Raw genomic sequence first — 15,418 nt, 5'->3', positions numbered from 1 at the left:
CTGTTTACAAAACTAAAAGGCGACTGTCACCCCAAAACCGGGCTTCAGGGATGCACAAAAGACCAAGCAGCGACCTCCGCTTGAGGCTGCACAGAGTCCAAAGCAATCATTTGAATGAGGCGCTGGCGTTTCATTGGCCGGGGGCTGCTGCTCGCCGATTGGCCCCGGCGGGAGGTGGGCGGGTCCCGGGAGCGTTCATTGGTGGAGGCGGGAAGTTTAAACGGAAGCAAAGGGCCTCCCGGGTCTGGCTGTTCTTGGGTGTCTGCACGTCTGTCGAATTCGGTTCCTTTCTCCCTTATTCTCCCCGCTCCGTCGGCGAGCGGACGGAGCAGGGGATCGGCTTCTCTCCCCCGGCCCGGCGAGCGGTGGCCGGCCTTCCTGCGGACCCCGGGCCGGTCGGAGCGGCCATGGCGACGCGGCCGGGCGGCCGGAGCTGCTGGGAGCTGGGTCCCGGCGAGCCGCGGCTGCCCCCCGCGGGCCGGCCCGAGCCCGCGTCCCCGGCCGTGCTGTCGCTCAGCCACTTCTGCAGGTCGCCCTTCCTCTGCTTCGGGGAGCTGCGGCCGGGCGCGTCGCGGACGCTCTCGCTCACGCTGGACAACCCCAACGAGGAGGTGGCCGAGGTGCAGGTCTGTCGCTTCCCCGCCGCCGAGCGCGGCTTCAGCATCTCGCAGCGCCGTTTCGTGCTGCAGGTAAGGACCCGGCGCTGGGTTCTGGGCTCTCTCGCTTGCAGGGCTGCAGGGAAGAGAGATGCTGCGGCGGCGCAGGCTCGCTTGGAGAATAATGTCAGGTGCGTGTCAGTGACCGTGGAGGGGAGAGCCCTTGTGGCCCCTGTGTAGTAGCGGCTGCAGGCGGGGACCTGGGCGGCGGCCGCGCCTCCCTGCACGAGCACTGCGTCGGGAGCCAGCTTCCTCCCCGGGGATGCATTGCGAACCGCCTGCAGGCGTTGGCCAAGATCGCCGTGCTGCGGTCATACCCATTCCTTTCTATTGTATTTCTCGACTTAGCATTTGAAGATCACGAGGCGAGCTTGGGTTTGAGCAGCATCGTAGCTCGTTATGATGGCAGATGTTTTTAATGCAGAACTTAACCTCTTCTCCCGGGCAAAAAGCAAGCGATCCGGTTGGTTTTGTCGAGTCAGAGTTTTTGCATTCATTTGTCAAACGCCTGCTAAGCTAGCTGTAGGGTGTATGCTGGAGTCAGGTGCAAGCGATTCCAGGTCAGGTGCAGTCAATCACTGTGTGGTGTTGGCCCAATGCAGAAAGCTGTGGACGTTCATCACTTCAACTGTGAGATCGGCATCATCACAATACTCGATTTTTCAAACAAATTCAGTATTGATTGTGGGCAATAACGCTTCCTCTGGAGTTAGAATGTATTGCATTTTGTTGTTGTTGACTTAATGTGGTTTACAACAGTTTTCATGTTACCCTCTGATACTTGCAATGTTGTCCCCACACCCCACACTCAGAGTGTTCAGTATCTATCTCTGTTCCAGTGACCCAGTGACCCACATCTTCTGTTTTCTCTGAATTGCTTTGGCTCTTCTGGGAGTTTTATGGTTCCAGACACATTTTAGAAGTGTTTGTTCTGTATATATGGAGTATTCCGTAGGCGGTCTGATAGGGAGTGCATTGAATCTGTAAAGTGTTTTGGGTAGGATGCTTATTTGAACAGTATTGAACCATCCAACTCACAAGAACTATGCATCCACTTCCTTTTGTCTTTTATTTCGCTCAATAATAATTTAAAGTCTACGTTAAATAGATCTTCCACCTCCATTGTTAAGGTGAGTCCTAGATATTTGAGATTTTTTTTTAGCACTATTATAAAATTTTTTTTAAGGCTTATTTCTTTTCTACATTGTTGTTTACATGTACGGATGCAACAGATTTCTGTATACTGGTTTTGTAGCCTGCTACTTTACTGTATAGGTTTAATTGTTTTAGAGTTTCTTTGGTGGCTTTTTAAGGTCTTTCTATATCCAATATCATCTGCAAATAATGATAGTTTGAATTCTTTGTTATCAATTTTAATCATATTAATTCCTCTCTCATTGCTGTAGCCAAGATTTCTAATACTGTTAAATAATAGTGGTGAGAATGAACGTCTCTGTCTTTTGCCTGATCTTAGAGGAAAGACTTTAAGTTTTTCCTCATTGAGTATAATGTTGCCTGTGAGTTTATAATATATGGCCTTTTATATACTTGGGTCAGTTCCTTCAGTCCCCATCTTAAGGATTTTTATTATAGATGGATGTTGAGTCTTGTTGAATGCTTCTGTGCATCTATGGAGATGATCACACATATATGTCATTGATATTTTCCTTCAGTTCTGCTAGTAATTGCTTTCTATATCTTGGAGCTCCTTCATTTGATAGGTGTATGTTAATGATTGTTATGTCTTTTTGATGTATGATGCCCATCTCTGTCTTTACTGCCTTTTTTTTAGTTTGAAATCTGAGTTAGAAATGATGGAAATACTTTGATAGAAGTATGGCTGTCTCTTAGTCTGTATGTGTAATGGTTGTTTTCAAGCCTTTTGAATTGAGCCCATGTATCATGACTGTTCTTGTAGCAGAAGTTTGAATTAACTTTTATGATCCATATTTACCCAGCCCCAATTTCTTTCCCCTTTTTTTCCTTCCATTCCTCCTGGGACAATACATTTCTCTTAGAATTTTCAGATACCTGATGTTTTCTTCATTGTTAATTCTTTTTTATTTTTACTCCTTCTGGTTGGTTTCTTACATGTTATCTTTGATCTCACTTATCTGATCAGTTGCTTCTCCCAGTCTGCTCCTTCTGTCCATGGTGCTCTTACTTGTTCCTTTTCCAACCATGCTCTTTAGTTCAGTGGATTCTGATCCAAGTTTTTCGTACTTTCTCATTCCTGGCTGGAATTCTCTTCTAATTGACTTCTTCAGTTTAGTGAACAGCCTACCCATTTCACTTTAATTCCTCACCAGAGAGGGTTGGGATCTATTGTGTGCTTGAAGACATTCCCAGGTTATTGATACCATCCATTGGCGTCAGTGAGTTCCTGCACTTCTTTATTACTTCTGGTGCTACCTGGGTTGTGTTGAGGGTCTAGTTTCATGCCGTCCTGAACAGCTTCTGTGGATCTTGTTTACAGATGCACTCCTTGTAGCAGAAGGTTGGATTAATTTTTCTGATCCAGCCCCAATTTCTCCCCCCTTTTTCCCTTCCATTCCTCCTGCAACTCTACATTTCTCTTAAAACTTTCAGATATCTCTGATGTTTTCTTTATTATTAATTCAGAAGTATGGTTGATGCTGGGATGCTGTCTTCAGTTACTGGCTCATTCAGGACCCTCCTTGTGACACTGAGCTGCCTCTCCGTTCCCTGCTTCTTCTTCCTGAGGCCAGGGGTATTTGGGCGACTGTGCAGGATGACTGGCCAACTCCAGCACTGCAAGAAAATAGCACCCCTTCCTTTGTCCTGAAACCTGTCTCAAGGACAAGTACTGGGTGTGACGGGCAGGACGGAGTACCTTCCTACTCTTTTTTTTTTTTTAAATAACATAGGAATACTGCTATTTGTCCAGCCATTGATTAAGCTGATTGAATTGGGCATGAAGTCCCACATTACTTATTTATTTTATTGTATCACCGTGAGATAGAGTTACAAAGCTTTCATGTTTGAGATTCAGCCATACAATGATGGAAAACCCATCCCTCCACCAGTGCACATTTTCCACCACCAGTGTCCCCAATATCCCCCCACCCCTGAATCCCAGTCCTCACCCTGCCTCTATGGCAAACAATATTCCCAATACTGTCTAATTTTGGGCATTATGTTTTGCTCAAATTTTCCCACCACCATTCAAGCTACCTGCCAGGGGCATACACTAGATAATTTATTATCTATTGCTCATTTTGAATATCACAAGAACTCGTGTGGCTGAGATTATAAATGTAAATTTCTAGATTGTAAATGGCTGGATTCCAGAGACATCTCTGTATGGTACTAATCCATTTTGGAATTCAATTGGGAGTCTCTGGGCCAAGGCTGTTAGTGTACTAAGAGGGCATCCAGAGGCAAATTGTGCACATTACAGCCAGTCTTCTGGGCAGGCGGGGACCCAGGGAGGGACAGACCACCATGCGGCCTGGAGATTTAGTCATGAACCCAAATACCTGGGCCTTGCTTGTGGAAGCTCTTGGTCACCGACCAGGACTCCATCTGGAGTAGGTGGGGAGACTGCACCTGCTCCATCTGGGGTGCGCCAGTGATATTGGCTCAGTATGGGGCCCAGAAAGATCTCTGGCGCTGTGATATCTTCTGGGACTTGCTTCTATGTCTCTGAGCCAGGCCTGTTGGTGCGCTAAGATCCACATTACAAAATTTTCAGCAGGTTCTATCTTGGTGAGATTCATCCTAGAGACGGTGGAGTCAGGCGTGGAGTATGGCGGCGATTTTGGATTGTGGAAGCAAGTGGCTGCCGGAGACTCTGCTTGGTCGGTCACAGGCCAACCTGCCCCATCAATTTACTTGGGTCTGTTTAGCCATGCATGGGTCTGAGCTTAACTGCGGCTTTTAATCTCTTTCGAGATTTATTTAGGGGTCTCTGAAGCAAGGCTGGTAGTAGAGCTTGCAGGGTGGTGCTGGAGTTGGTTCATGGGGGTGACTGCCAGAGCTATATATGTATTGGGAAGTGGGGGGAGGTAGCCCACCCCAACTTGGAGAAAGCTGTGAGCTTGTATAGCTGAGCTGGAGGTGGTTTGTGGGTTTGGCTCTCACGTACCTAACTTTCAGCTGTTTAATTTCTTGGTAAACTTGGTCCCAAGTTGTTGGCGTCTTGCCAAAGGCACAGTGGCAATTCTGGGGTATCAGTAAGCCTGAAGGCAGCATCAGGCTGCGGATGCACTCACCCCGCAGGTACAGGTTGACCTGTTGGCAGCACCATACCCCGTCTAAAGGAGTTAAGTAAGATACTGGAAACATCTTGAAACAAAATAGATGAATAATGTCAATAACATTGAGTTTAGGGTAGTTAATTTTAGAAGAGTTTATGGAGAATAAGGAATTTAGTCGGAAAAAAAGTGTTTAAAATGCAGTTATTATATTTGGAATTAAAATAATACACTAATCCTAAAGTAGAAATATGCAAAAATTTAAAAATAATCCATTAAAATGGAATTGATTTGGAGATTATTGATGCTATTGCTTTCTTATATATAAATAGGTTTTATATATAAGATTTTATATAATAAGGTTTTAATGATTTTATTTTGTTTTGAACCTGAGTATTATTAGTGACTTTCAAAAAAATTAATGAGCAGATTGAATAGAAAATATGAGTTCTTTAAAAATTACAGAGTATCAGTAACAGTTATTAATTTTGTACTATATGTAATATTTTATACTATATGTAGCATGTATATTATATTTTAGTTATTATTTATCATTCTTTTTATAGTCATAGTCACCTAAAATATTTTCTTTTGATTATAGCCTAAAGAAAAAATTGTTGTTTCCGTTAACTGGACACCACTTGAAGAAGGCCGAGTAAGAGAAATTATAACATTTCTTGTAAATGATGTTTTGAAACACCAAGCTATATTACTTGGAAATGCAGAAGAAAAGAAGAAGAAAAAGGTAATGTGATTTGATCATTCTGTCATTTAGCCTAAGACAGTTCTGGTAATGTGTAAAAATGACTTCTGTGAGGTGAGCACCTCACATCATGTTACTTCTGTAACAGGAATACCAAATAGCTCTCAACTGATTCTGTATTTTGCTTATTTGGCAGCGGAGTCTCTGGGATACCATTAGTAAGAAGAAAGTTTCAACCTCTTCAAATCATAACAAGAAACGTTCGTCCGCTTCAAGTCAGAACAAGAGAGATTCAAATATTCACAGTATTAATAAAACATTTGATGTTTCCCAACAAGTTGGCAGAGTTAGGAGCCCCCTTCAAGCATGTGAAAATCTGGCTGGCAATGAAGGTCGTTCCCCAGCAGAAAACAATTCTTTAGTTCTCGAAGTCAACAAAGTACCCGTGTCACCAATTAGCCCCACTTTCAAAAACAGCCGTGGGGACACTGGCCTGCCTCTGTCTGCACGTCCAGATGCCATCTTCACTTCTCTTCATGCCCTCGAAAATGAGAAGCATTTGGAAGTCGAAAGTGCCAGTGTCTTGAAAGATTTTAGTTTCAGTGAGAAAATAGTCGCCGAAACTTCCTTTAACTCCATAAGTAATATGAACAACCTCAATGGAGAGGATGGGACGAGGACTCGTGTCACAAACTACTCCTCAACTTTGAACGTTACACAAACCCAACGGCATTTTCTAAGTCCTGACTCCTTTGTAAATAATATCTGCGCAGCTAACAATGACTTAGGTTTAATAACTTGTCTTTCTTCGGATACATTTATGAAAGATAATGCAAGGCCTGGGCATTTGGAGTCAAACAGTGTGCATAATGTTTGTCGGGCAATTTTAAGTCCAGATTCTTTCATCAAGGATAGTTGTGGAATAAACCTAGATCTGGAATCAGAGTCCATTCCCCCCATCCTGTCCCCCAATCAGTTTTTAAAGGATAACATAATGTATTTACGTTCATCCCCGAAAACATGCACATTTTCAGCAGGATCAGTTGAAAATTCTGATCCTGGTGAAAATGTGCATGTTTTTGGGGATGAAAGTAAATATCCCCGAAATATCTTGCAGCCTCCTCCGGATCTGAGAAAAAGTGAAGCTTTGCCTTGTGTTCCCGAATATCAGGATCCAGAATCTCCCAAAATTATGTTTAAGAAGACTGAAGCTACAGAATTTAAGTCGGCAAACCATCACTCCACAAAGCTAAAACAGCCAAAATTACTTGCAGCTCAGGATGTTTCTAGTCACAGCCATGATAAACAACTTAAGAGACGCCCAATACTTTGTTCTACGGTTACCAAAAAAAAGCCCGTTTGTGCAGAAGAAAGCCAAATGGGCACCAATAAACCACGGGCAAAAAGATGTCTCAATGGGCCAGTAGAAGAATCAAACAACGTAAGAGATCATCAAGAGAAAGATGCGTTTCTTCTGAATCTTCCAGTCATCGATCCATTAGTAAGTAAATCTAGGCATTACAAAAATGCTACAACTCCTCCCTCAGGGATGGCGTCAGTTGTTCGTAAGAGGAAGAGTGAGGGAAACATGAAAAATGCAACCGTGAGGGCTACAATTACAGGGCTTACAGAAGTCCAAGAACCCAAAAGAATACATTTCTCTCCTGCGCCCTCCAAAACATCAACTGTTAAAAAACCCAGAAAAGTGACGACACCCCTCTCAAAACGCGTTAGCAATCGAGAGAAATTCAGTGTCAAGAAGAAATCCGGTGAGTGTTATTTATAAAAGCCCGTTTTCTCCCACTCTTGGTTTAGGGAATTTGCTCCTGCTAAGCTTGAATGAGTCTCTCTTCACTCACTGACGTGTTTACTGAAAGCTGGGTGGCTGTGGGGTAGTTTGGAGATTAATGCTAAATGTTTGTGATATGGTTCATGTTTGAACTTTTGAATTTTTTTCATCATGATGTAACTTCCGCTTTTAAAAATACTGTTTTAAAGTAACTGACAATGAAAATTCCAGCCATATCCACTTCCAGAATATTGTTTCTCTTTCTTTTAAAAACCAGAAGAAAAGAAAACACTTGTTTGAGATTAATTTTTTTTTTATGTTATGCTTAGATTAATTTTTTTTTTTTTTTTTGCTTTTTGGGTCACACCTGGTGATGCACAAGGGTTACGCCTGGCTCATGCACTCCGGAATTATTCCTAGCGGTGCTGGGGAGACCATATGGGATGCTGGGATCGAACCTAGGGCGTGCAAGGCAAACACCCTACCTGCTGTGCTATCGCTCCAGCCCCGAGATTAATTTTTTTATGTTTCTTCTGTTCCAGTGCAAAACTGTGCTCTCAGGTTTTCCAGCTGGTTCATGATACCATTCTCCAAAACTCCTTTTTTTTTTTGCTTTTTGGGTCATACTCAGCGGTGCTCAGGGGTTACTCCTGACTTTGTACTCAGGAATTACTCCAGATAGTGCTCCCTGGGAGTGCTCAGGGGACCCTTATGGGATGCTGGGGATCAAACCTGGCAAGGCAAACGCCCTACCTGCTGTGCTATAGCTCCAGCCCCGATTCTCTTTTTTTTTTGAATACTTAGTATTTAAAGCTATTTATTTTTCCGAGCCCAATAATTCATTTGTTTTCATATTTAGAAAAACAAGTTACAATCATGGGAATGAATTTCTATTAAAAGGAACCCCTTGAAATTCATATAATTATTGGTAGTAGTCTTCATTATTTCAGTCATCGTAGAAATCCCTTCCGCTGTTCTTCCACTGCAGTCTGCCTGGACTGCACTCCTTAAAACCATTTCCATTTCCAGTTACCCTCACAAACTTTGCTTTTCAGCCTCATTTTCTAGCACCAGCAGGCTTTCTTTGATTAGGACCCTCCAATCTCATTTCTAATATTTCAGTGTCAGAAGAAGTACTGGGAAGTATTCACTAATTGTCTGTCCTCTCCCGGGATCTTTCAGTAGCTTTCCTTGTTTCCGAATGATTGAGGAAAGTAATTTTATCATTTCAGGTTGTCTTCATCTGACGTTTATCCTACATGGTATCCCTTTGTTCTATAAAATGCTAGCACCGCTAGTCTTACCACTCTGTGTGCCCTCTCATTAATAATTTGTACCCTCTTCTTCACCAATTCAGATCTACACTTATTTCAAGTAGCATGGTATTTTATTTGTTTTCTTCCCTGCTGACATGTCCTTCTAAGTCCATTCTCTAAAGAATTCGAGTACAACATATGTGGCAGCTTGTACCTGTCAATACTGTTTACTTGTGTTGCTTCGCTTATTTTCTGTAGGTATGATCTGACCTGATAAATTCTTGAAAAGGAGCCTGTCTGATTAATCTCTTTCCAAGTGTACAGTGAACAACTTAATAAATGAAGGAATGAGCAGACAGACCACCCAAACCATAAAGTGTTGACATTTGAACCTGTTTATTTGAGGCCACCTGCTTGACCTTCTTTGCTCTGTTTAGAGAGAATTCACCATACTGAGCTTCTAACTTATGAACCTATATGAGAACATAGTAACTCACTAGGAAGCAAATGTAGGAGAGCGGAGGAAAACGCCAGTGTTTTAGTATGTTTTAAACTTTGGTCTGGTGCTTGCTCTGTGCTATGCATTGTTGCAGGCTCTGAATGCAAGAAGAACAAATTCACTGTCTTCAGTTTTTGTTTTCTCCTACTCTTTTAGGAGAAATTTGCCCCCCCTTTCTTGTTCTCCTAACTCTTCATATGTACTTCTTTATGTAGCAGGTTGTAATTCTTTTAAGGCTTCTACACTGAGAATTTCCTAAGGGCTAAGGTTGAGACCAATGTTTTTCAGTTCTGCATTCTTAGACCATAGCCCAGAATAGGAAATATATTCACATAAAAAGTTGAGATTTAATAAATATGTACCATAGCTTTTATACACACAAAGTAATTTCTAGATGTCGGTTTTGTGCCATGCCAATGTGTTGCTTTTGCCAGACATCGAGTTCATTATATAGCTCCTGACCCATTGTAGTTATTTATATTAAACTTTAAAGCAGCACATTCAAGAAATTTCTTGCCCTGGGGCTAGAGCGATAGCACAGCAGGTAGAGCATTTGCCTCGCACGTGGCCAACGGAGGTTCGAATCCCAGCATCCCATATGGTCCCCTGATCACCGCCAGGAGTAATTCCTGAGTGCAGAACCAGGAGTAACCCCTGTGCATCGCCGGGTGTGACCCAAAAAGCAAAAAAGAAAAAAAAGAAATTTCTTGCCCCTGTTAATGCTATTCTTCTCTCATTAATTTCAGATTCATCAGTATACAGAACTCCTCATTCCAAAACAAGCAGAAGGTCAAAGTCCGTTATTGCTGTGGCACAGTCCACTTTGACTTTCATAAAGCCATTAAAAACAGGTAAGTCTGGCAAAAACAACACATTGGCATGGCACATAAATGACATTTGAAACAGAAACATACCTGAATCTTTCTTATTCAAGTATTTGAACAGTTGTTGAAGCATGCGTTAAAATGACCACTAGGATAACCTGTTAGATGAAATTCACCTTGGTGAGGGGATTTTTAAGTACGTAAGAGGTGCTGCCTTTTTTTCCCTTTATTTTGATTTTCTGCCCCAAATGTGTTCAGCTTTTTCCAGCAAGTAGTAGAAAAGCAAATATTGTTCTCTATCTTTTTTTTTTTTTTGCAGTGGGGGACTGGGTGGGGGGGCTGGAACTCAGGGCCTCCTACTTGAAAAGTAGTTGACTAAGAGCATTCCCAGCCCCGAGAGATGATTTTACTCCTAAAAATAACCTTTTGCTATAAATAATTTGAGGGACAGTTTTCTATATAATAACATAATTGTTTTCTTAGGTATTCCTAGACACCCAATGCCATTTGCTGCAAAGAACATGTTTTATGATGAACGTTGGAAGGAAAAGCAGGAGCAGGGCTTCACTTGGTGGCTCAATTTTATATTAACTCCTGATGACTTCACTGTAAAGACAAGTGTTTCTGAAGGTAAATGTTAAGTTGAAGTTTAAATAATTTTGCTGTTTTAGCTGAGAGGTTTTAGCATCTTTCCTTAGCCGTGCACAATTTACTATCGGGCGAAAGGCTATACCCACCTACCATATTTATAAGAATGTATAGGTGAGAATTATTAATAATTCTGTACTCAAAGTGCTGAATTTTGTCTTTTTTATTATTTTTTTAAATCAGTGCTGCAGATCCCCATGTTCCAGATGAATCAGGTTTTATTTTAATAGCAGATTTCATCTGAGTTAGTAGTGAAAAGTGACTGCCAAAAATCTAATTCAGTCTCACCTATATTAATAGAGAAAGTTTAATGTTCAGTGTGGCCTTATACGTTATATCATCTCCACATTTTTTTTTGTCTTCATTTTTAAGTACCATTGATATATGTAGGCAGTACAGTAACAACGGCTCTGGGGAATTTTTAGGATATCTCAGTTTTGGGGGGTCAGCAATAGTACAGCGGGTAAGTCGTTTGCCCCGAAGGCAGCTGACCCTGTTTTGATCACCAGCACTGCATCTGGGCCTCCGAGCACAGCCAGGATGATCCCTGAGCAAAGGTGTAAGCCTCGACCACTGCTGGGTGTGGCTTGAAAGCAAACAAGCAACATCTCAGTTTTTATTCTGGAAGAGAAAGAACTCAAGCAGGAGTTCTGCTGCCCTGCAAACGTCAGAAGGATTTTTATCTTGACAGACAAGGAAACTTACCTAGTTGGCATTCTCAGAGAGTTACATGGAGCGGTTCAGCTCAACATAAGGAGCAATCTGTGTTGGTTTTTGGTTTGCTGGCCACATCTGGCAATGCTCAGCCTTATTCCTGGTTCAGTGCTCAGTAAATCACTCCTGCCGTGCTCAGGGGGCCGTATGTGTCCCCAGAGGTCAAGCCTGGGTCAGCTGCATACAAGGCAAATGCCTTGTCCACCGTGCTATTTCTCTGACCCAGGACAAATGCTTATTAACAACTAAAATATCATATAAGCTCTCCTTCCTATGGTAATTTCTTTGTAATTTTGATGTTCAAGTAGACACTTGTCTGTAAAGGATTTTTATATCAGAAAGCCCTACAGCTAGGTAATCTCTAAGATCACTTATTTTTCTTTTCTTTTTTTTTTTTTCAAAAACCTAGTGAAACCTGATTTTTAGTTTTCTTGAGATAAAACATATATTTTAAAATTCAAATTGCTTTTGAAATGGTAACTGATTTTTAAAAATTTTTAAATCACATTTGGCCCGGAGCAATAGTACACCAAGTAGGATGCTTGCCTTTGCACGAGGCTGACCTGAGTATAATTACCGGCATCTCATAATATCCCCCCAAGCACCACCAGGAGTGATATCTGAGCACAGAGCCAGGAGTAACCCCTGAGCATCAGCAGGTGTTGCTCAAAAACCTAAAAAGGAAAAATAGTAATATTCTTTAGGTGTTTATTTTCTTGCTCTATAAAGCGGATAGAAGCAAATGAACCACAGGCTAGTTGACTAGCTGAAGTTAGAGGTGACTCTGCCTGAAGTTGGAGGTTGTGGAAAGGGATTGAACATGGCATGCATTTTGTAAGTGGAGCCAGCCATCCAAAGCTATTTGAGCATAGGGTGGTATTGAATGGTGATGCATTTATTTTGAGATAGAAAATGCAGAGCCAGCTGGGAGGGGAGAGCATTCTACTGTTTGGACCATATTAAATTGCATTTGTTGGGATTAGTTTAGCCAAAAATATTTTGACTTTTGTCTTATCTAGTAAATGCTACTACCCTTCTGTTGGGAGTGGAGAATCAGCATAAGATAAGTGTTCCTAGAGCGCCTACGAAAGAGGAAGTGTCTCTGAGAGCTTACACTGCTCGCTGCAGGCTGAACAAGTTACGTCGTGCTGCCTGTCGCTTATTTATGTCTGAAAAAATGGTGAAAGCAATTAAAAAGCTTGAAATTGAAATTGAAGCGAGGCGGTTAATGGTTCGAAAAGATAGACATCTCTGGAAAGATGTAGGTAAGTAAGGGAACGGTCGGGATCTTCAGATTAAAAATGACTGGAGATTTTGTATTCCAGAGTCAAATATATACATGATTTGGCTTTGTTTCCTAAAATGAAAGTATATTTGATTTAAAGTACCTTGTTTCTTACCAGTGAAACATCCCATTTTTTCCCCCCCACATATACCTTTCTGTTAATGTTAAGCTTTATTTATTGTGTCTGTCTGATTAGAAGTCTGATTTTACTGCTTTTAAATGCATTTCAGGAGAACGACAGAAAGTCCTGAATTGGCTATTGTCATATAATCCTTTGTGGCTACGAATTGGCCTAGAAGTAAGTATACATTTTGGTTTTGTTTTGAAAATAAAGATTTTTTTTTTAGTGGTATACATTAATTTTTATTTATTTGGATGGGAGGTTTTGGCCAGCTCCAGGGGTTTTCGGAGTTTCCTCCTCTTGGTGCTAGGGAATCATATCTGATGTGAAGATCAGACCACGGTTGGTTGCATGCAAAGCAAGTGCCTTAGCCCTCTGCTGTTTGTCTGGCCCCTGTAGATTCAGGGGCACTCCTGACTCAGCCCAGGGGTCACTTCTGGAGGTACCTTCAGGACCATATGTGATTCCTGAGATCGATTTGGGGTTGACTGAGTGGAGGAAGCGCTCTGCTTGCTTTACTATCTCTCCAGCCCTTCAATAGACTTTTAATAAGTGATGACTCTGTAATGTAATTTTGTTAGCTCAGTTAATCTTTCACTACAAAATTTAGGTTCTTTAATAAATGCTCATATATATATACACACACACACACACATATATGTATATATACCTCTCAGAGAGCCCGGCAAGCTACTGAGAGTATCCCGCCCGCACGGGCAGAGCCTGGCAAGCTATCCATGGCGTGTTCAATATGCCAAACATAGTAATAATAGGTCTCATTCCCTGACCCTGAAAAAGCCTCCAATCATTAAGAAAGACAAATAAGGAGATGCTGCTAAAATCTCAGAGCTGGGAGAAATAGAGACATTATTACTGGTGCCCGCTCGAGTAAATCAACGAACAATAGGATGGCGGTAAATGCTTATTAGCTAACTAGACTACCATTATGTATTATGCCACATCATTACATAAGTTTTCTTGTTTCATATGTGTGTGTGTGCATATATATATACACACACACATATATATATACATGTATACACACATACAAACACACACACACACATATATATGCCCTTTGGCACTAGATATTATATATAAGTATATTTATATACTTATAAATATACTTATATAAGTATACTTATATATAATATAATATAAATATTTAGCTCCTTTTTGAGTACTTGTGAATGGCATTCTTTGCTTTGGCTGTTTTGAATGCATTTTCTAATTTAAACCATTAAAAAACTCAGTGTTGGGGCTGGAGCGATAGCACAGCGGGTAGGACTTTTGCCTTGCATGTGGACACGGCCAACCCGGGTTCAATTCCCAACATCCCACAAGTTCCCTGGAGCACCGCCGGAGTTATTCCTGAGTGCAGAGCCAGGAGTAATCCCTGTGCATCGCTGTGAACTGAAAGAAAAAAAAAAACAACAACCTGTTATTTCTACTTATTTGGCATAGGTTAGATGTGAAGTAACTTGTAAGTCCAACTTACAACCATTTTGATGGAATACTGTTCATAAAAATATTAGAATGTTTGAGTGTTTCATATGTTATATGGCACAATAATATTTATAATATTTCAACTAACTTAATTAGAAAGCTTCTATTAGACTGTTAAAAATAGTTTTGTTTTATAAAGAACCTGCTTTCATTTCCTTTGTACTTTACTGCTATAATTTTATCCTTTAAGTTCTTTTGTTGTCATATGTGGAATGTCCTATTTTAGGCTTTAATAGGAAAATCTTTGAATCTGAAAGGAGTCTTTGAAATTTTGTGGCGTTTATTGGTCTAGAAACTGGGGACTAGAAAGAACAAAAGGCAATTAAAACTGTCCATGGGCACATAGCTGTGTCGTTTCATTGCTCAGCCTTCCTATTTCAATTCTGTCAGCCTTCCATTAATTTGGACATGACCTGTCCACTGGCTCTGCTTCCTTTATCAAATTCCAGAACTCACTTGAAATCAACCCCCTTTACTCAGGATAACGCTGTGTGTCAGAGAGAAGAGCGTGCAGTCACAGAACTTCTGCTGCGAAGCAGTGTCCACACTGCAGTTCAGCCTCACTGGGAAAGCCCAGTCTCTGGCCACAGTCAGATGAGGCCACCCTGGCTTATTGTCCCCCAAGTGGTGTCACTGTGACTCCATAGGATGCTTCTAAGTGGGTGTGATCTTTAAGGGTTATAAGGAAGTATCAAAGTTTTTTAAAGAGTAAATAAAAATAGAAATTTTGACAACTTATTATACCTTCTCATGCTTTTGTATCCATTTTAGTTAGATTATAGAATATAATGTGATGTGGTTTTAGTTTCTAATTGTTTTAAAATCAATAATAGATATATTGATATTTATCTGAGTTCCCGTTCAGATCATCAGTTATGATTTCCAAATTTCACAGATCTGACTGTATGAAATAATTTCAAATGATTTTCCACTCATTAACTATTAGAAAAGATTTAAATATTAGGTTTCTTTTGTACCTTCGTGTCATATTCACTGTGTCAGTTAGAGCCAAACTTGAACAGCATGACCATATTTGATAGTTGGCTTTTTTTTTAAAGTGCAGTAGTAAAAATTTAAGTGTTACTTGTCACGTGATCTTAAAAAGCTGGTCTTAGTCCTGAGACTTTCACCTTTTTCACTGTGAAGTATATACTGTACATATATAGGATATACAGTAAAGAATGAAGAAAACATTTACCT

General features: G+C 41.1%; 1 protein-coding gene across 1 annotated transcript in view; it reads left to right on the top strand.

Annotated features, from left to right (window-relative positions):
• The first annotated feature begins 407 nt into the window (after positions 1-407).
• The window catches only part of ASPM (assembly factor for spindle microtubules), a 47,610-nt gene continuing 32,599 nt past the window's right edge, over positions 408-15,418 (top strand). The window contains exons 1-8 of the mRNA XM_055144671.1: positions 408-689; positions 5,475-5,618; positions 5,773-5,836; positions 5,867-7,345; positions 9,867-9,971; positions 10,428-10,574; positions 12,326-12,571; positions 12,822-12,889. Coding sequence (XP_055000646.1) covers positions 408-689; positions 5,475-5,618; positions 5,773-5,836; positions 5,867-7,345; positions 9,867-9,971; positions 10,428-10,574; positions 12,326-12,571; positions 12,822-12,889 — 2,535 coding nt within the window. The remainder of the gene's footprint in view (positions 690-5,474; positions 5,619-5,772; positions 5,837-5,866; positions 7,346-9,866; positions 9,972-10,427; positions 10,575-12,325; positions 12,572-12,821; positions 12,890-15,418) is intronic.

This window comes from Sorex araneus, chromosome 7 (genome assembly GCF_027595985.1).
Source record: "Sorex araneus isolate mSorAra2 chromosome 7, mSorAra2.pri, whole genome shotgun sequence".
In the NCBI taxonomy this organism is placed as follows: Eukaryota; Metazoa; Chordata; class Mammalia; order Eulipotyphla; family Soricidae; genus Sorex; species Sorex araneus.
The sequence above is the reverse complement of the archived record's forward strand: the minus strand, read 5'-3'. Positions and strand labels throughout refer to the sequence as shown.